General features: G+C 36.7%; 1 protein-coding gene across 2 annotated transcripts in view; it reads left to right on the forward strand.

Annotated features, from left to right (window-relative positions):
* The window catches only part of WDR33 (WD repeat domain 33), a 71,648-nt gene that overhangs the window by 22,308 nt on the left and 26,591 nt on the right, over positions 1–22,749 (forward strand). Inside the window, exons 7-8 of one of the 2 annotated variants that reach the window (XM_082487354.1) lie at positions 1,237–1,334; positions 19,401–19,422. In XM_082487354.1, the coding sequence (XP_082343480.1) occupies positions 1,237–1,334; positions 19,401–19,422 (120 nt within the window). The remainder of the gene's footprint in view (positions 1–1,236; positions 1,335–19,400; positions 19,423–22,749) is intronic. The other variant, XM_082487355.1, reaches the window with a different exon arrangement.

Raw genomic sequence — 22,749 nt, forward strand, 5'->3', positions numbered from 1 at the left:
TCAAGCTTGAAACTGTGAGCAAGCCATTGAAAAGAAGACTGTAGGATATTCTCCTGGTTCAGTGTTGATGCCTCAGTTGTGCAAATGTCTATTTATATAAAAAATGGAATCTAAAGCGATACTATCAGTAAGATGTAAATGAAGGATGTTTCTAAAGCAAATCTGCACATAATCTTTAGTAAGATATGGAAATGTTTTTAAAGTAAGCCTGAAGAGAAGCTGCAGATCCAAAATGAAGCTAAAGCAGTGTTTCTTCAGGTTCAGGTGCTGGCCCTTGGCTATAAAGGTTCACTGCCACAAAACCACTTTCCACTAAAGTCACCATTTTTCTTTGATAGAGTGCAGCATTTTCTGCCAGAGTTTGGTTATGAGAAGTGCTTACATTGGATTCAGTTACTGTCTGACTATCATGGCCATACACTGAATTTCTGTACTATTTTAAGCCCTTTCCTTGATCATAAAGATTTAGGATTTCACGAGGGCTCCATCATGGTGTTTCACTGTACCAGAAAGGAAGCGAGTGCGTGTCAGTTGCTGGAGACGTTCTGGCCCTAATCACATGGCTAAATAACTCCTTGCTTTTCCAGTGATCTCCACCAAGCGATATTGACTGCTCAGTCTGGAAGCTTCTTCTGTGTCTTTAGGATTCTTTTCATGGTGTTGATGGGATGTACAATAAGACGGATTTTTTCCAAATTACTTTTACAATAAGTGGTACACTTGTTTTATATAAAATTTTTTCAACAGTTAATCCAACTAGCATTTTCCTGTGACCAGCTTTCCCTTATTTTTGCTTCTCTGCTGCAAAGCACGTGTGGCTGAAGAGGAGTTTTTTCCTAAGAACTGTTCTCCTGTCCTTCTACACAGTGTCACTTTCTTATGGTATTACCAAACATGAAAATCTAGGGTGACAGTTACCAAATCATATTGATGTTGCTTCTCATCCTGCAGAGAAGGCGCTACCGTGTGCAGTCATAGGTAGGAAGGTGCTAAGAATAAATTCTGGATTTTTTCCTCATTTGGCAGGGGACTGCAATGCAATAGAAATCCTATGCTAAATTCGTGTCTTGTGATGAAGTGTCGTTTGGCAGGCACTGTATTCACTTAAAAGTCCCTATGTTCAAATGCATCCTTCAGTGTATAACACATTACAGTATAATTTTGCCCTGTCTGAGAAGCATAGATAATCTGTTAAATGCTGACTTCTTTCCCCTGCTGTGTGTCTTCATGTAACAGTTTCTCACCCACGGATAATAAATTTGCTACATGCTCTGACGACGGCACTGTTAGAATCTGGGACTTTCTACGTTGCCATGAGGAGAGAATTCTGCGAGGTATGTGTACCAAAAGTACTGATTGGGGTATTTCAGGAGGGGGAAAACCTTTTTTTAATTAGGTGTTCACAATACAGAAGTATCAGCTTGTCTACATTTTTGTATTACATCCCTGTCTTAAATCCTCCAAACAAGTTTTTGTTTGGCTGCTGCTATAGGTGCCTTATAATATTCAGATAGGCTGCAGTTCGCAATGGCATTACTCTGTTTACTGTCCACTTAAGCTCTAAACAATGGAGGTGGATATAAGGACACTATTTCTACTGCTAATGTTGGTAGAAACAGCTGTTTCTGGATCAGGAATACATTTATCTTTCTCCAAAGCTTAATCTTTGTGACCACTTTTACTTCAGAATACGCATCTTCATGCAGAGGATTCCATTCTTTTCATGGGAATGCCTTCCATTCTGGTTTCTTCAGAGACAAGGTAGTTACTTTTTCTCTCAGTCCTTAAGAGGAGGAGAGCATTTAGGTAGAGGAAACAAGTAAATTTTGATCACATCATGGATAGCACATGCAGATCATCCTAGCTTCAGTTCAGTAGTTTTCTCTCCACCATCTGTGTATACTTCTGGTGCCTTTCTACTGGCCTTGTTTACCTTTCTCCTTTTCTTGTTTCAGTCTTACTGAGCAATAACAATACTTCTGACAACTATTTCTTTCTTGTACAAGATGTCAAAAGTACATAATTTTATAGGAGAATATATTAAAGACTGCCATGAGATTGGGGGTTTGTAGGGATGCAGATAAACTGCAAAGAAGGTATTCAATAAAAACATGGGATTTCAGTTTTAGTGTGAGCTTGTTCAGTGCTTTCCTAAACTAGGGATTTTTCTTTTTTAAAATCATGCTTCCAATTTGGACCTGCATTACATTTTTTATGAAGTTGAGCTCTCCCTATTTCTCTTGACTCTTAAGCTCTCTTCTTGTTTTACTAATGCATTACTTTTAAATGCCACTACTTCGAAAAGACATTGGGCTCCAGTGTTCTTGAATGATGATATTCTAACAGAATCTGTGTATAGACGTTATGGTAGATCTGTTCTTTGCAGGAGCTGGCAAGAAAATTTCTAGGCTGTATCACTTAATCCTGTTATTGTGGAAGGACCCAAAGAGGTTTGGGACCATTTTGCTTTGTGCTTTACAAAAGAAATCATTCTGTACAAAACACATTTATAGCATCCTCCAGGTTTGTACAAACTACTCATTTAAAGCATGTGGAGGAAATGGGGAGTGCCTCCATGCAGAGTTGTCAAGATTATAAAAATCTCTCCAGTTGTACATTCATTTAACGTTCTGCATAAAGTAGGAGGAGTAAATCATTTAATTTAGGTCATAAAGAACAGAACTTGCATTACATTTCCTTCTGTTACCTTGCATACTTAAACATTGTGATTATGACTATATTTCAAATAGAATTATGCTTTAATTTCTTACAATTTATACGTCTCAGTATACACTTTCTAGTTTGCAAAATAGCTCTATAAAGAATATCTTTACTTCTACTTATATGATTTACCCATAAAACACTTCATCTTTTATATAAGTTGGAAATATCTTTAAAAGTTTATATCTCTGGATAAAATTGGACAGGGTAGATTATTGCGTACTTCTGCTGTCGGGGGGCGGGGGAAACGCAACAAAAACCCCCAAACCAAACAAACAAATACCACCACCAAAAAATCCCCCACAACAAAAGAAAAATAATACCAAAACCCCTGGGTGTTGAGGGTGGGAGGATATTTCTGCAAAACATTCAAGTTTGAGATTAGGTTTTGGTTCCTAGCACTATTAATTAATATGATCAGAAGACTTTTTTGAAAGAGCTGTATGGGTAACAGGTAGCTTACTTGGTGGAAAATACAAGATTTCATTTTGTTATTTGGAGTTTAGAGCTTATGGCTTTAGGAAACAGGTCTTCAGCTTTTTGCTTCTCCACATGCATTCTGCTTTTATATGTGACCTGTAAAACTTTGCTTACTACAGCCTTCAAGGTGTGTAAATATTCATGCCATTGCCATTCCAAAGTTAGTGATCTGTAAATTAAAATTCCGGTGGAACTTCATTAATAATATATTTCATTATGTACAAAAAGTGTTCAGATCAAATACCATGCTAAGGAATGTTTTTTATTTCCTACTTTCACAAACCATGCTTCAGCTATTCTGGTTAATATTGGTGCTGTGAAATTGAAGGGATTCTACAGTGTAGTTTAGATCCAAAGTTTCACTTAGTGTGTTAAGGTATTCTTCAGGTTATCACACTGAATTATAAAAATCAAATGAAACTATCAATTTACAGTCGGATATGTTCATAAAAAAGATTCACTCACAGGGATGCAATATCAGTATATCATTATTCCTACTGATTTTTAGTAACAAATTCAGGAATATATTAAAAAAAAAAAGACTCAAGGAATTTAGTGCTAAGGAATGCTTTTAAAGCATTTATGTAAAGAGTATTAAAGGTACTGTGATAAGCTTTGATATAGAAAGGACAAAATTCTATAGACTTGTTACGGATGCTTTTGTTTGCACTGGAGTGAGCGAATGGAATCTATTTCTGTTATTTGATGAAATGGTTCCCTTTACTTGAAACTGGTCTGAAGGAACAATTCTAGTCTTACTTTCCAAAGGGGATTGTAAAAACAAATTGGAAGTGGTAAATAACATAGGACTTCTTAAGGTTTTGCTGGAGCTTTTTCAGCTGTCTTTTAGTAGTTAAAGCCATGAATATGTGGGTTGCATGAGAAACACCACTTAACTGTGTCCAGCTTCCTTTTAATTTGTCAAAATGAAAATCAACAGGACACCCTGTTTTGTTCTTTATACATAATGCTAGAAGTTCTGGATCTTTTTTTTTCTTTTTTTTTTTTTTTTAAATCTGGCTCAGAGTCCCTTTGCTGCCCAGTTTTTCACTAATTTATGTTGCTTTTCTGCTGTTCTACCATTGTGACTTTCCAGCACATAGTAGGTGGAGTTTGGGTGTTTTGTTAAAAGTATGTGCAAATTTATCAGGCTCCTTTTTAATATCGTAAAGGAATAAATAGGATTAAAATCTTCCAGTTTCTAGGGGATCCATCTTTAAGTTATTCATCTTCAACTGAATTATCTTGGAAGAACCTGAAGGTGGGGGAAATGGCATTGTCATAGTCACTTATCTGCTTGCTTCCTCTCAGCCTGATTACTGTCTGTCTCTTCTCTTGAAGGAAAGGTGCTGTACTCTTAATTCTGCACGGGTAGTTTTTGCCTATGTTAATTTCTGTAATGTTACCATCTTGATGATGATAATAAGTACAGTTTGATGCATTTGCTAAAGTACACTGGTAGGAATCGAACTGATGTTAAAATAATTTTTTTTTTTAAATAACATGACATGGAACACAGTCTATAGTATGACAGTATGTTGTTTTCATGTCAATGATCTCTTACTCTGAAAGGCATTTCCAATAATGGCATTTATAATAAAACACTATTGGGTCTTTAGTCTAAGCAGTTGTAATGAAGTCAATGCCAGGACTCATGTAAACAATCCCCATTTCTATAAGAACATACACACTGATAGCTTTTAATAATGCTAATTACTTCTAGTGAAAAAACATGCAATAAAAGCCTGATGTCACTTTATTTCTGTTGAGAAATTAACATTATGGATGATATGACTGGTGACGGTGAATCTTTGGGTGTTGGGTCTGTGCTAATTTATCCCTGAGAACATTTTGGGTAGATCATTAGTAAACACACAATTCCTTAATTATTCCCCGCGTGAAATCATGGATTAGGAGGCTGCAAACACATTTCAATGTTGTCAATTCCACTATCCATCCTTCCTTCTTCCTTTCACAGTCAAGCACACAAAATCCAGTAGAAATGTGTGCTTGGGAGGACTGTAAGGTTTTCATTCAGAAGTCTAGATGAGCTGTATGTTCCTAGGACTTCAAAGGTTGTCTGGCTTAAATAGGTCTTTTGGGGAGAATGACTCTACCCAACTCTCTGAAGGATGGTCACACAGGACTTGGGAAGATATTTTGTAGATAAGTTTTTCTGTTTTCGGGCTGTAAAATGAGTAATACACTAAATGTTCTTCCAGCCAACAAGGTATATTTGGCAAAAGACTTTTCTTATCCTAACTTGAAAAATTAAAAGGAATCATGATTCTTCTACATTCTGTCTGGATTTAAAATTTGCAGTTTCTAACACCATGCAATTTCTTACTAGTACGTAATTTACTCTTAAGGAAAGCCTTTTGCCTGTCTTTAATAACATTGTTCGGGCATAACACCAGGGCAAAACCTCATCACCTACAAAATAACATGTATGTGTGTACATGCGTGCAGAAGTCACAGCAATCACAGTAAACTTATTTTATTTTGTTTGCTCAAGAGTTCTGAAACAGTGTCTCCACAGCCTGGAGAATTTTTTATTTCTTCTTTCCTTCCTTCTGCTCCATTTCTCGATCTTCATTAGCAAATAAAATACCACGAAGTGTGTTTAGTCATTTTAATCTATCATATGGTTTGTACACTCTGCACTTTCTGTCTAAAAGGGAAGGATCTTTTCAAAGTTTTTGACATCTACTTCCTCAGTCAAATAGCAAATCCTGTGCTAAATTCCAAGATTATGTGTTCGGTAGATAAAAGGATCCTGAGAATCAGAACTAACCATAACTACATCTTCAGTTTGGTCCTTCACTTTTAAACATACATTAGCAGCTAGTTCTTAGCCCTTGAAGCAGGGAACTTCGAAAACCGTTACCTTTTCCTTGAATGTAATTGAACTCTACATTAGATAATTTAAAAACAATAAAAAATCCTGATGTTGCTGTTTCCATCTTTCTTCCCTTTATGTGAGGTTTTTTTATTTTCCTTGTCACGGTAGGGAGAGAAATCCCAGCAAATTCAAGATGTGCATGTATGTTTATACTGTGTTTCTTGTAAGGATACATAGTGTTTAAACCTTCATTTTTTTGTGGGGGCTTGCTTCTTGGTGCCATTAGGATTTCAGATATATCTGATACGTCTTTTAGTCTACTGATCCATCCCTACATGAATGAATACTAGAAGGATGTTTCCTCAGAACAAAAGCCCAAGATGAGATGAGACCTGGCAGATTTAGGCACCAACAATATCAATCTAGAGATGGCAAGTCCTCAAATTTTTGAACTTAAAAAAAAGAGCCCTTTTGAAGTGCTGGTATTGAATCAGCTAAATTTCTTTTTTGTACATTTTACTACGGCGGCTTATGTTGCAGGTCTCTGATCTTTGTGAATTTTCACTGCCAAAGCAAAGTTTGGGATGAGGGAGAGGGATAAGTTGCAGCTAAATCTTTTGAGGTATGGTTGCACTCCAAATGGGTGTGCATCAAACTTTTCATTTGTTTTAGACACAAGAAATGTCAGGGAACTTGCTCACTGGGATGTTAATAGTGAATCCATGAGGGTGTTTTTTTTTTCTTCACAAACAGTTTGGATCACTTGACAATTGGTGATGCAGGAGCCCTTATGTTCTGCTGTATGCATTGCACCAGCCCTGATGCTTCTGCTTTGGGGCTGCATGCATAGAGGACTCTCTACGCAGTTCATTCACTTTTTAATCTCATGAGGAAATCTCTCCATTGCCTTTGTGAGATTAAAAGTTAGAAACACTGTATACAATTTCTAGTTTCATAAATGGAAGTTACCATGCAGAATATATTTTCCTAGAATCTTTCTCTACACTTTTTCCAGAGTTAAGTAACACCAAGGACTTGGAGTGTGAATACATATACACCTGCATAACCTCAGTCATTGCTGCTCACTAGGGTGGTGGGTATAACTTATGCTAGATGAGAAGAATCCAGCCTCTTCTTGCTTGAGGCTATTAATGTTCAGGTGTCATCTAGCAGCTCAGTTTTATTCCTGAATATGACTTTCAAGGCTACAGCATCTTGGTTTTCTCTATATAGGAAGCTTTATTAGAGGTAGACTTGTTAAAATGTCCAATTCTATTTGTGTTAAATGTAAAAATCCATCTGAGAGTTGAGAAAGAAGCTTCCTGCTATGTTGACTTAAATTGAGTTTCTATTTGTGAAGTGTTCTGGATTGGACAAAAATTTTATTTTGATCAATTAAACTTGAGGTCCTTGGGTTCTGTGATTAAAAGGTGATGATTAGGGGGTAGCTTCCCTCTGCTCTGCTCCCTAAAACAATGCCAGGAGAATTAGAGGGTATTGAAGACTGCTCTCGGAGCTGGTTGTATCTGATATGCCTAAAAGCATTTCGTTTATATTGCAGTTTAGTTCTGAGTAACGTTGAAGTACAACATAAGTCTTAGAGTTCTGATTCTCATCTAGTGCTTTAAAAGTCCTGAAAAGTTAATAACTAAGAATATATAGAATTCTCAAAGAGTTAATGAAAGAGATCATGAGAGATGAGCCACAGCACCATGCTATAAAAAAAAGTTATACTGGACACTTCTGTCAACGCATTTCATGAGATAAGAATGAAGAGGCTCTTAGTGCGAGAATGAGATTTCAGATTCAATTTTGAGATCTCTTTTCCTCCCTGAAAATTATCCCGAAGCTGAAAGTTATATAATCTCTCATGTTGAGTCCAAGGGCAAATTTTACACTAAAAAGGCTTGGAAGAATATTGAGAAACCCTAGTGTTTCACAGGACAACCAACTCTTAGTGCTGCTGAAATACATGATAGTTCTTAAGAATTTTTGTGATTGCATCGTGAGGATTTCTTGCATCTGCATCCTTTTGTGTGTTTGATAATTGCAAGGGGTATATAAATACTGAACTAGGTGAAACCTTTTTTTACTGTTTGTTAGTATAAACACTTCAGTGGCAAGAGCTTTACTGTCATCTGTTGTGACAGTAAATTATCCATGGCCCAGCAATGTGCCCTTGTCGCCAAAAAGGCCAATGGAATCCTGGGCTGCATAGGGAAGAGTGTGGCCAGTAGGTCGAGGGAGGTCATTCTCCCCCTCTACTCGGCACTGGTGAGGCCACAACTGGAATACTGTGTCCAGTTTTGGGCTCCCCAGTTCAAGAGGGACAGGGAACTGCTGGAGCGAGTCCAGCGAAGGGCAACTAAGATGATTAAGGGCTTGGAGCATCTCCCTTATGAGGAAAGGCTGAGAGAGCTGGGACTCTTTAGCCTGGAGAAGAGAAGGCTGAGGGGAGACCTTATTATGGCATACAAGTATCTAAAGGGTGGGTTAAAGGAGGATGGAGCCAGGCTCTTTTCATTGGTTCCAAGTGACAGGACGAGGGGCAATGGGCACAAGTTAGAACATAGGAAGTTCCGTTCAAATACACGGAAACACTTCTTTACGGTGAGGGTGACAGAGCACTGGCACAGGCTGCCCAGGGAGGTTGTGGAGTCCCCTTCCCTGGAGATTTTCAAGACCCGCCTGGATGCAGTCCTGAGTAATGTGCTCTGGGCAATCCTGCTTTAGCAGGGGAGTTGGACTAGATGATCTCTAGAGGTCCCTTCCAACTCTGATAATTCTGTGATTCTGTGATAACATGGCATGATACTCTGCATAGCGGACAGGATTTCACCTGAAGTGAGAACCAGTGATGCTGCAGTGAGCTTTGCCCTCAATCCCTGCTCATTGTTGTTGAGAGGAAAAACTATTTTAAGCAATTACATTGATACTAATGAAAAAAGTCCTGAAATACAGAGGCATTTAAATACTGATGCTAAGCTGATACCAGTCTTCCTTTCTCAGCCCAAGTGTAATTGCTGAAAAGGGTGCAGGCTGTATACATTAAGGATGGTGGCTTCCTGGTATCTCCTCACCGGTACTTGTCATATCAAAGGTTCTCAACAGAAACAAAATCATCCTGAATTAGTCTTATGCAAGTTATGTTAGTAACTCATCATCTCTGATAAAATCTTATGCAGCTAAAGACTCAGAATTGGGCACTTTATTATTTTTTTTATGGACTCTTTTGTCTGATGTACCATTTCCTACTAGAGTGTAACTACAGAAATATGCTATTACAGAATAAATGGTAGACGTTTTCAAAAAACAAAAACCCCACAATTCCCTGGTGAAAATAATCTGTCTATCCTTAGAAACTTTCTTTGCAGGCTTCTTTAATCCACACACAAAAGACAAGTAGAGTTAACGGACCACTTTTTCTTTTCCCTTTTTGTATCCCGTAGTTACTGTACTAAAAGCTCTTGTGCATTTAGGTAAGTGCAGACTTTGCAAAGCATTTGACATTTTCTCTTGCATCACTTCAATTCTGCGTACTCACATTTCCTATTATAGTACATTTAGCTCTGAGTGATATTCTGGCTTTAGTAGTGAGACACTTTGCATCAAGTTTTATCATATGAATAGCATTGCAGTTCTCGTACTTAAGATTACACGTTCATATGGACAGCCAGGCACTGACTGGGAGATGGGGAGATAGCTTGCAAATGCTTTCCCTAAAACATGGTGGTATCTCTTTCTCTCTTCCCTACCTGCCTGGCCTTATGTTCTCATGGGAAAGCTAGTCTTACTCATCATATGTTGCGTTTGTAGGAAGACACAGAGTCTAAAGAGAAACTGGGGAATGTGCTGACATGGGATTATATAGTAGACCAGGAGAAAGGGATAAATAAGAATTCTGAAAAAAACTATGTGAAATGAGAAGGATAGCAAATGGGAGGAAAGTGTGGAGGCTGTCAGTATGAAAAAACTTAAAACAACAACTGGTCTAATAATTGAGAAGGCAGTGGCAGTGTGAGCAAGAAAATGAGTGGGGTGGTAGAAACTAAAAGAAGTTATGCTCCTGGCAGTGTGGGGATAAATCAGGGCAGACTCAGTTGCCGGAGCAGCCAGAGAAGAGGATGGGGTTTTATGGCTGAATGACACACTGAGACAGAAGTGGACAGTACATAATGTACCAAGAGTCTGTATGTGTATACTGTGATGTGTGTGTGTGTGGAAATGTGTAATAACAGTACTCATATACATACACATTTTTTTTCCCCCTAATATCTTTTAAATTTTATGTCCTATGTCATGACTCTTAGAGACTCAAGTTGATGAGTTTGAGTAGAGTTAGGAACATGTTCTGTATCCATTTGCAAGATGAGTATGGAGTGCTATTTTAGTGAGCAAATGATACCATCATTCCTACTGTCCAACTGGTATCTGTCTCTACCAGTTGATTAAAACTCCTTATGTTTTTATTAGTCCCTAAGAAGTAATGTGGATCTCTTCTCTTCCCCCCCTCCCCACTTCAAGTTTTGTTGATTTGACAGCTCTAAAACTGAAATGTTTAATAATTGCTCTTCAGACCTCAGGTTAGCTCTGGATTGCATCAGTTGAGAATACGATCAAGGCACATACATTCTACCTTCTTCTGCAAAAAGCAGTTGATTAGATTAGGCATGGAAACGTGATCAACATTAACTTTTGAAGTACAGTGCCAGAACTTTCCAATTGACTGAGATTCATTTCACAGTGAAAATACAAACTTTTATTTAATTTTGCTACAGATAAAGGCTTTTTGTTGAAAACAAAACACTTTTCCAATGAAGACATTTTGATTTTTATTGCGGAAAGTACATATGTGTATTGCAGGTAAAGTAACTGTTTTGGAAGTTTCATAAATCCATGTTTTATAGATGAATATTTTTACAGGTTTTTTTTAAATTAAAAAATGATAGGGCTGTTAAGTGTCTTCACTTAGAAGAAGCACAGCTGCAAGCATTAGAAGTACAGCTATATAGGAGAAAGCTACTTTTCAAAATATTTTTCTCTTATAAAAGGTTTCATAGACTAAGCTTGGCATTTCTTCCATCCAGTTTGGATTACTGCTTTTAATTATTATCTCAGTGGAAGCATCTGATATTTCTAGTTCTGCAAGACATTATTTTGATACATTACCCAATTCATCAAGTTCTGCCTTATGTTCAACAGTTTAAAGGATGAATTAGTTATGTATCTCTCATATAATATTCAGTATTTTCTTAATATTTGTCATATTCTGTATAAATTGATTTTGCTCCAATAAGGTATGTAGGAAGGTAGAACTATTCCAGATATAACTACAGCCACATAAAGAAGTGGTTGAATCACTTCAGTATCATTTTCTGGTGTAGACAAGGCAAGGACTGCAAGTACCTTGCATATGTTGTCTTTGAAGACAGAAATTTATCTTTTAACTGGTTTTAATCGTTCATAGAAATTGTGTGTGTACCATTTTGCTCACCAAAATAAGCTTTTAAAGGGACCTTATAATGGCTATTTAAGTACGAGCCTGACCTGAGAAACTGAAATTTAACTATAACAGGACTGGAATAGGTGCTTCTTACCAACTCCCCAAGATCTTGGAGAGTAAACTTGAAATTTCCATTCAAAAAAGCTGAGGAATGTGTTCCCTTGGCTGCATTAAATTGGGAAAAACAATATGTTTTAGTAAGAAGCCAACCCAGCTTTCTGGTGTGTGCTGGTGGATGCATATTTTCCACCATATCTGCAATAGCTTTTTTTCTTTGCCTTTTTATTTAGAATGATGGACCATGAAAATATTTCAAATGTTATATGAAAATCTTACTTTTTAAACTTCTATCACTTTAAAAAACTTTCCTCTAAAAATAGTCATAACACCTGATAAATTAGGAGCTTAACTGTAGCTATTCTAGCCCTCAAGCAAAGAGTAGGATGGATTGATGACAAAATGTAGCTCAGGATCCAGTCTATTATTACTATTTTTACATGTTATGGAAAATCAAGTCTAAATTTTTCTACAGTAGTTCTACATTTGAACTTCTTTGTAGTGGACTTCTTTCTTCTCCAAGATGATCCTATTCTGCTTTATTTTTCTCTGTGTGTGGAGATTTAAGGAAGGAGTAGCTCTGATATGTATTTACTGTCCTCAGATTGAGAGTTTGCATAGCAAGACTTCAACATTCTTCCTTGCTTAACACAAGACCTAATGCTCATTGAGAACTATTTTTCATGAGAAGTTGAAGTTCTTCCAGGCTTTGTAAATGACCAGTGCACTTAAAGATTAAAAATATCCAAGTATATTCTTTCAATTCAATGAAGAGCTTAATCTGCACACCCCACAACCCACCCCCCCAACTTTTTATTGTAGAAACTTGTCCTGAGGTGGGGCATAGAGTTTCAGATGAAAGTAAAACATTTTCCCTTGAAAAGGGAATTTTCATGATTCTTTAATATTTGGAGATACATAGCACAAATTGATACATAAATGGTATTCACAGGTAAGTAATTTCCCACTTAAGTACAAGTCTAATGAGAATCCCCAGAAGTTTGAGTTCAGACTCATTTGACATTCCAGGTATGTTGCCACTAGAAAAATAAGTATTATGGTAAAGTTAACAGTTCTAAAAAAAAAAAAAAAAAAAAAGACATTTTAGTCTCTAGTCCAGTGGAAAATACATTTTAATTGCCGTTTTTACTGGGGACATGAAGGGTCTCATTTTCAGGTTTGTTTTTTTTTAGCTGTGCTCTTACTAGTGTGGTAGAATAGTGTGAGTTTTGCTTAATATCAGATATTGTGCAGTCTCTGTCCTTGGAGGTTTTCAAAATAGAACTGGATAAACCCATGAGCAACCTGGTCTGACCCAATGGCTTTCAGAAGGAGGTTGAACAAGTGACTCCTGAGGCTCCTTGCAAACCTGACTTATCCTGTGATCTTATGATACTAAATTCCCCTGTTTTGCCAAAGGGGAAACAAAGGAACAAAAACCCCTAGTGATTTAATTTTTAGTTACCCTCAGCTGTACATCAGCATATGTGACATAAGGAACTAATCTTCAAAAGACTGTATAGAAAATTCAATTTTTTTAGGTTGTTTTTCTTCCAGCTTTTAATGTGCCTGCGGAAATGCACACTGTCTATCTGGATTGAAAAGATTTCTTAATGTTTAGTGGAACTTCTTCCAGAGATGATAAATGATTGGTCATCCTATAGTGATTAATAGCTTGTTCAACTTAATCATTACTGAAGTTTAAGTATTGCTTTGATAACTCCTACAAGCAATGAGAATTATAATAAGATAAATAAGATGGAATATGCGATTGTGTGCTGTCGGTGTCTTGGAAGCTCCTTCTGATTAAGTAATAACTGAGGTAGAAAGATACCTATGGATATATAGATATACATGTATATGCAGTTGTCATATATGCATATGTAATTTCAGTCTTTATAAGTATACAGCCTCTGTAATGGCCAGTGGAACATTTTATGGACTTAATACTAGTTTGCTGCTTTCTCCGTTTGTTTCAAAATTATGCAGTCCTGAAATAGATTGTGCAGGCAGTGTTGTAGAGCTCTAAAGCACATGCACAATTAAAATAGATTGAAAGTGTTTGCTTTAAAATAAAAAAGTAATTTAGGTAACTGCTTTGCTCCCTAAACTGAAGCAGCCTAAGTTTGTCCATCTGCTTTGTCATTACTGTTCTTGAAGGTGTGTTTCTTTAGCTTATGTTTCTAACTTCTCCGAAGGAGCCATAAGTAGACCTGGTGTGTTTACAAACAGCAGCCTTTATGTTGAGATGAAATGAGTGTTAGAGAGGTTTTGTTGGTTTTTTTTTTTTTTTTTTTTCCTTTCAAGCCAAAGCTCGTGTACATAGTGTATTTCATTGCTCATGCCCACACCTGTCCCAGGTCTTGACTGACCTTTATGTCTACAACCAAATTATTTAATTAATCTTCCAGGTTAAGCATATTAACAGAAGACTGCACAATATTAAATATAATTTTAAGACTGCAATTATCTTAAAGTTAAAAAAAAAAAAATTAGAATTTACTTTGTCTTGAAACATGCTACTTCTCAAGCACTTGAAAAACCCAAGCTAGGTTTGTTCTGGTGTTTCTTACTACAGATGAGTTTAGAATGGAATAACAACACATTTCAAAATCTCTACACAAAATTCCCCCTTCTGAATTGTAATTAATCAATAGCAAGGAACAGTTGCACACGGAAAATACTACCTGGACAGCTAGCAAGCATACTTGTACATAGCACACTTAACAAGATCTAAAAATTGTTAGTAAGACATCTCTGTTTTCTAAAGGTTGACTAGGTCAGCAGCTTGATAGGTGCAGTGCTTTACTGCTTGCTGTTTGTGCCTGGTGAAGAAGAATCCTGCCTTTTCTTTATGTCTGCTTTCTGCTGGTTCTTATCCATGCATAATTTGTAGGCTTAAATAATGTTTTTAATTAGACCAGCTGATACAGTTCAAAAAAAGGGTTGGGTTTGGAGGATTTTTATTTATTTATTTATTTTGTTTAAGCCACACCAACCTGTCTTAAGGACACAGAAACTTACTTATTTTAGGTCAGCTGATGTAGTTGGATAGTAAGGTATCTTTTTTCTGACAGATCTTGCTTTATGTTCCAAAATCCTCAGACAGCAACGACTCTTTGTTGCTATCCTAGCAGGAACTCCACCTACTTAAGATGAATGTATAAGGTGTTTTCTCTTTGGCAATACGTATGTTCTCAAATTCAGTATTCTCTTGGCTAGTTTTCTAAATCTAGTGATTAGGAATATCAATAATGGTGACAAATATGGATTTCTGAGGATCCCCATTCTCCTTTTGGAAGTCCTTGTCCTCCAGAGACTTACAAGTAAGCATATGGTGTTAAGACTAGGAACGTAAAAGCTAAATTCACTCAGACAATTCTTTTACTGTAATTAATTGATTTACACTCTGCAGTTGTATTCTGGAGACCTTTGGGCAAAGGTAGGTTCTCTCTTTCACACTATCCCCAGGTTATCAGGAATATCCTTTGCTTCCAAAGAATTGGAGAAAAAAAAATGATCATTCCAATCACCTACATAAGCATGTTAGATTTTCCATTTCTGTAGTATGTATTGCATTTGCTGACAAAACAGGACTTTCATAAAAATGTAATCAGAGATTTTAACACTGGAATTAAACTTCAGAATTTCTGTGTTCGCATCATAAAACGGGAATGGTGGAGGCTTTATATAGCGGGTGCAATCTTGCTGGTCATTTTTGTAGAGATGTGACTGCTGCTTCCTGTCTGGAAAAAATACCCTGCTTGCTCAAAGGCTTTTTCACATACTGCATGCTTCTCTCCTGCTTTGCAATTTTTCTTTTCCCTGTGTCATGGAATTCTTCAAGGAATATACAATCTTTCTCCCCAAGAGCACTTCCTGTGTATGTTTCAGTCTACAATTTCACCATGAGGATGTCTGTTCCTAGTAATTCTGGATGTGGAAATACTGGCAATTAAGTCTGTCTGTGTTCTGCACAGTGGTTGAAGTTGCATTAGTTTCTGCAGAACTGTCCGATCGGGTATCATCACTGCAACACATAGCAAGCCGTAGCACTTTGCTGAAATTCAAAGGAGGTTCTGAATAATGGTATTTTGTTCCACAGAAATGCTTTACTAGAAAAACTGGAAGCTATTTCTAACCCATTTTAAAACATTTTATTGACCAAATTAGTAATTTGTGTTCCAATAGAATTTGGATAAGTTTTTTTTTAACTTTGCAAGATGTCAAAATGCAAATAAGGAATAGGCATGAGACAGGTTTTCCTGAAAAATACTTAAAAGGATTTGCTACAGCAGCAATTATCACAAGTATCTAACAAACATAGTTTAGTAGTGATATTTTTAAATGAACAATTTGGGGAATTATAATTAAAATTTAATTTGACTGTAATTAAAGTGCCATATTAAAAAACTTAGAAGTTAATATTGCATTTACTAGACATGAAGAATATCAGAATATTTTTTGACGTGTCTGCTCTTTGCTGTCCTTGCCCAGAAAGGAGGACTTGAGCTTAGGAGTGAAAAGTGAATTAATTTTTCAGTTTATTATAGTCCATGGCTCTTTGATGCCAGTTACTGTGAATTGGACATCTGCATGGTAGCAACCGTTAACCCTGCTGATTTCGGTAACAAGTTCTTCTCACCAGAGGTCGTGTGATAATTCTAGTTCAAATCAGTCTGAATAATTATCTGGTAGTGAAAGGTGGTAAAATGCACTAATCTTCTAGAAAATCTATCCCTCAGAAAAAAGGTTCTCTTCATTCACTCAGTAGCAGAAAAGACTTAAAACTGTGTAATAGACAGATAAATCAGGCTTTTATTTAAAAACTATTGTAACTTTTGTAAAAGTTTACTGGTTTGTACATGATAGCAGGAATAACGGGCTTTGCTGCTTGTTTTGCCATAGAATGTATCTGCCATGCGTAGTGCATCTCACTGTAGACGTCATGTAAAAGAACTGAAAACCCCTAGTGTTTTCTTTTCTGTGAAAGATGCATTGATACAAAGGCACAACCAGCCTCATTGATGTGCTGTCTTGAGGAGGTTAGGATACTGCTGATGGAGTACAAACGATTAACGCCCAGTCTCCAACAGATGAAGAATCTGTTATTTTTAAAGCCAGGTTATTCTCAGCCTACTGTACCTTTTTCTCCAATGTAGTGCTTGTGTCGCAGTTGAGCACGTTCATGACACCCTGACGTTTGTAAAACTGCATCTTCTAGCAGCAGATAATTCACAAGGGAATATGTATTCCAAAAATAGAGACTAGTCTAATGAAGGTGTACTCTGTGTATTAAAGCGATAACTGTATTTCACCTTGCACTGAAAATAAACTGTTGACATCGGATTATACCTGTTAAAGCTTCCTTTTTTTTTTTGGTTAACTTTTTAAGGTTAAAAATGCACTTTGCTCCCAAATACAGGGTTTCTGTTCTAAAAAAAATATTAAAAATCAAAATGTAAATTGGGCAGAACTGTTATCTTGCATCATTTTGCCAACAAGTACATTTTTGTATTTTCGGTCTCCTTAGTGGTTACTTCAGTAGCAATGGCACGCTCTCTGAAAATGATGACATCTTCTTTCATGAAAGTCATCTTATTTTGGTCTCTGCTTCTGTTACTATTTGAATGAGACTACATATGGGGATTTATCTGTGCGAGTGAAGAGGGGACTTTACTACCTCTCCCACAGTCACTGACTCAATTTATCAGTAATTTTATTTTACAGAAGATTTCTGAAGTCCAGCTTCCTACAAGAGAAACACTGTGGTTTTCCATTCCTCAGCTTAGCTATCTCTACACAGCACAGACAGCGCTGTAAAAGGTGTTTTATTTGAAGAGCACAGAGCAGATCCACTCAAGGGTCAGGATAGCAGCCTTTTACTGGTGATGACTTTTTCCTCACTATTTGTGTGCCTAACCTACTTACTTTGTTCTTCCTGTTATTTTGCAAACACATGCCATTTTCCCAAAAGCACTGCTTTTTAGCTTCTGTCTCCTATCTCTGTAGTTTTGTATATGGACCCAGTTCAGTGTTATGATGTGGACTGGTTTCTACATTTGAGATTGGAAAGATACTTTATATTTCCTTTTTTTGTGTGTGTGTGTAAGATTAAAAATTTTAAAAGCTGTTACAGAAAGCATTGAGAGAAATTTAAAGATTCCTTAAGAAAGAGCTGCTTTCTGAATCACATCTGCCCTGTAAACACTTGTTCTCTTATGCCTTTTATTTTAAATTGATGACCTGTGATCTAGTTGGCATTTTCTTTGGGTGGTTTGAGCCTACATTTTTAACACAGCTGCGGATGATTTGCATGATTGAAGTTTAGCAGGTATCTTTTGTCGTGGAGTTTTCATAAAACAAATGCTCCAAAACCCAGAAAAAAAGTGTCCCATAGATAACTTGTTTATATTTTCAACTTTTATTTCCAGAATAGTAATAATTAAAATCTCTAGCATTAATATTACTGCTTCAGTCCTAGTCTTGTAACAAAGAAGACTTGAGTTAAAATACTGCAGGCAAGATCATTGTTTCAGAAAAACTTAAGTTTTTTCTCAGCATTGCTGAGGAGATGGTCTGAATTGTTCTTTTTCTGCTATAGCTGCACTTACAAATAGATGGACATGCTCTGTCTTGGATTCTTTTGTCCACATCATTTGGCTTTTTGTGTGTTTTCTAGAATTTTTACTTTATGTATTTTCTAGAATTTTGTATAAACTTTTTTTAAAAAGTTTTTTAAAAACTTTATTGTAGAGTTCATAAAGTATTTGAGAATAACTTTCTTTTCCCTGGGAGTGTAAGGGTTTTGACTAACAAAGTTACTGTCTATCCTTTAATTGGGAAATTTTCATTTTGAAATATTAGACAATGTTTCTGGTGCTAACATGGAGGGGTGTGCAGTAATATCTAGGAGTTACTTGCTCCAGGTCTAGATATGCAGCATTTGAACTGAAGATTTTTCTGCTTCTAGGGAGAAAATTTTCCTGTTCTAATCAACTTTTTTTTTTTTCCCCCATTAAAGTTCCGCTTAATTCGTGAGAACATACACTGCAGTTATAGTTGCAATATACTCTTTGGATGCTTTCCTGCAAAACTCCGCATCGTTGCTTTATGATTATTTTGGAAATTTGTAACATGCTGCTGAGTGCATGTACCTGTAGATTCAAATATAAATTCAGTCACAGACTGCATCGCAGAGGGAAACACCACACTTAAATGCCAGTACAATCTTTGTATCTTGTCTGATTTTTTTTTTTTTTTTTTTTTTTTATTCCTTTGAAGTCAGCAGTGAAAAAATCTAACGGGTAGTCATGTCAAGAAGGACTTGGTTCAAAGAAGTATTCAGTGTATCCATAATATGGTGTGGGGCGTCTGTTTAATTCTTGTATCCTCTGTTTTGATCTTGAAAGAACAGACCCTTAATATGTTGTCATAGGAAACCTGTTTCACACCTATTTTTTTTGTTACACGAGGAAGAAATAATTGGGTTTTTTCCATGCACTTTCAGTCAAGTGCTATTTGTTTTGTTCACATCTGTTTGTGATGTTAGTAAATTAATCTGAGAACAGCATTTCCCACAGATTGTTACCAGCACTTGTTTGGAACCCCACTTAAACTGGTGATGGGCCCCTTGGCCTTTCTTCTTCTCATAACCATGTATGTTGTCTTTTACATCTTCTCCATAGTTGTTTTTTTTTTTTTTTCCCTTGTTTTGATATATCGAAGTTATTTAAGTACTCTTTGGATTGTTTTATCCCATTTCTTCCTGTTGACATCTCTCCCTTTCTTTGTTAGGTTTTATCGCACAAAATCCCTGGTAAGTTTTCAACACCATATTTTTCCCTCTCTCTGTTTGATCACCTGTGAAGAACTTTACTATTTGATTCATTCATGTACTTATAGAATTTAAAATGATACATGGGGATGCATGGTATTTTAGAGAGCTTCACAGATATTTATACAGCCACACTGTACAGCCACACTGTACAAAACAGTTGCTTAATCTTAATGAGGGGCTTATTTTTAGAATTGAAACAGAAATAGAAAGTATTTGGGTTCCTCTACTTCAATAGGGACTTCAGTATTGTCTTTAAATCTGAAAGAGGAAAGCATTTTCTTAAATTTCAGAATTAATAGGTGGCAGGAAAGAGGACTGAGTCCACAGATGCGGTGGTAGTGATATAGGAAAGCACAGGAAAATAAGAGCAGTGATGGTGCAGAAATTTGAAGTGAGACTGTGATAAAACATTCCTTGTTTCTGTCTCTCGCCTGAGATCAGCTGTTCTTTGCTGCTGGATTGAGATTTCAGTGGAAGGTATTATCTCTATTATGTTTCTGTAACAGTATTCAAATCATTGTTTTGCTTCTGCATTTTAGTTACATTTTTGTACTTTTTTTTTTTTTTTTTTAAATTTTGCTGTATTTCTTCTCATTAGCCCCGAGATCACCACTAGATGAGACACATTTGTAAGCCACCGTATGATATTACATGCTGGGGGTTTTCTTCTGTTGTAGTTCATGGTACTCTGCTCATTGTGTGTGTTTGTCTGTTCTCATAATTTACAACCCTTTCATATTTCAGTTGCTTGAAAATTGGTCCCTTGTACTTGAGATGAAAATTCTCCAGTCTGTTCAGCTGCTTCTCTGTATAGAAAGAGAAGTGCTTTGTAGTGTAGGCCAATATTGTGTGCTGCGCCTTCTGCCACTGGTTTGCTTTGGTGGACCTACTGTTTCCTAGTTTGCTCAATCCTGGTGAATTTGTAAAATGCAAAGAGCAAGTTTACTGGCCTCTCTCATATCCCTTCTTGGATCTCTCATATTTGATAATTGTCTAGATTATTGACTGGCACAAATAAATCTTTTCCTAGGGTCTATACAAAGTTTGATAATCTCTCTGTTGTCCCCCCGCCCCACCCCTTGCCCAGCTGCTGGTCACTTACTACGAAGAGCAGGTGCTCTTGCAGTATTTCCCCCAGAACTAAAGAAAATAGTTTTCCTAACTTCTCTATACCTAACCTCATTATTTCTTTGCTTAAGATGATAATGACCTCATACTTACGGGATGTTCTGTATTGGTAAACGGGCTACCAAAAGTAGCTTATGTGGGTTCTTTGGTTGGCAAGAAGGAAAACTTGCTGTCCCTTAAAGTGAGAAGCTGGCTGGATAAGTGTTCTTCTGTAACTGGCCAGGTGAACATGGCTGTCTCTAAAAGCAATTTGTCTGGTAGAGAAGAGAGTTGATAGTACCTCTCGTCTCAATGGGATATAAAAAAGTAGGATCCTGCCCTGGAGTCTTAACCATAAAAACACATTGAAACCTATTCTTTCAATGAAGGAAGATGAAGTTGACTGAAAAATCTTGGTAGTACTTCTGTGTTGGGTGTTTTTATTCAAAGATTCTGGGTTCACTTGGGAGTGAAGATATGTCAAGTTATATAAAAGTAAAAGACTTCTTGTAACTTCTTTCGCTGGGATCCACGCAATTTTTTCTTAGGTTTTAGCACAGAGTGCTGAGAGTGATGTCTGCTCATGGGGCCAGACAGTGGTCTGAAACTTGGATTAACCTCTAAACGAGGTATTTTGACCATGCTTTTCTCTTGCACCAGCCGTAATCGTCAGCAGAACTTTAATGAACATCTAACAGGATGTTAAAGGAAATAAAATTATTAATGATGGCTACTCTTAGCTTTTCTGGAAGTATTTGTTTCTCTTCCCTGAGTTGGGAACTAAGTATTCTGACTCTACCGCTGACAACCTTGAATGACATTACAATCAGAGCACAGCCCTTGAGGCAAGCTGGTACTAAGTTCTGCAGCATGTTCCCTGATTTCCTTCCTTTCCCCTCCTTTCACTAAATTGCCATGCAGAATTTTAGGCTGCCCCAAAGTTTCTTTATTAGCTTCAAGTTAAAAATATGTCTAAATCAATACTGTGGTTTTGACATTCCTTCTTTGCTTTACTTATTGTAGTATTCAGTAGAAATATCAAACTTGGTCTGGCTTGGCTTTGTGGTGGGTTTCATACAGGTGGAACAGGCAAAGGCTTGACGAAAGTCTGCAGGTGGAAAGGCTGGGGATTTTGACACTTTGGCAGTGAGTGAACACAGCAGTCAACATTTTCAGTAATTAGTGAATAAAACTATTTTTTTAAGTATGTGTTAAAAAAAAAACTCACTGAAGCTACTCTAGGATCTTAAAACTACATCACTTACTAGAAGCTTAGCTTCAGGCACCAGTTTTTAACACATGCCCCACTTCTCAATTCATAAGTGTCTGTTTTGACTGAGCAGTACTTAGTTACTTTTAAGATAAACTTGTCATTGTGAGGCTTCAAATTATTTGACATTCTAATCAGATTAATCTATTTTCTTTAAAAGTTGGTGGTACGGGCTATGAGCAAACTCCAAAACACTTGTTTAGTTCATGTTTGGAGGACTTAACTGGGAACATTTTAATGTGAAAGCTCACACTTTTGGGGATATTTTTGGTGTGGGTTTTTTTTATTTTTACAAAAAAAACACATGCTGTCCAGCAAACTGATTCTGTACCCAGATAGAAAGCCGCCCATCTATGGGAACTACAGACTACCAATTGACAAAATCACTGAATTTCTCATCTTTCAAGTTTGCACTTTTTCTTCTGTTGAAGAAAGTTATTCTATTCCTGGACACAGCTATACTCTCCCCTTTTCTATATGGCGTTATGCGGCAATTGCCAGGCTGCATTAGACTGGAGATCAGTCTTGTCTGATGACTTAAGACAGTAAACACTCATCAGGGGCAGTGGGAGCTCTTTCAGATCCAGTGGCTAGTACCAGATACTTGAGAGGAAGGTGCCAGAAAACAAGCAATAGAAAATTGTGGCACAGTTTCTCCCCGAGGGAGTGGTTTTTTGTCTCCTGTCAGCTGTTTATGTTATGAAGCATGAGAATTTTTCTTACAGTTGCAGTTCATTTTTAATGTTTCTTGTACAACATTTATTTCTAATATCGTTAACTGTAAATACCATTGTAAATAAATATTTTCTGTCAATGAAAAGCAAGTGTGTTGCTGCTTTCAAAGTAGGCTGGCTAATTTTTGAACAGAAAAGAACATCTAGTCCCAGCTACTTTACAGATAATGTAACCAGCAAAAGAAAGGATGTTCT

The sequence above is a fragment of the Vanellus vanellus genome, assembly GCF_965231255.1.
Source record: "Vanellus vanellus genome assembly, chromosome: 8".
In the NCBI taxonomy this organism is placed as follows: domain Eukaryota; kingdom Metazoa; phylum Chordata; class Aves; order Charadriiformes; family Charadriidae; genus Vanellus; species Vanellus vanellus.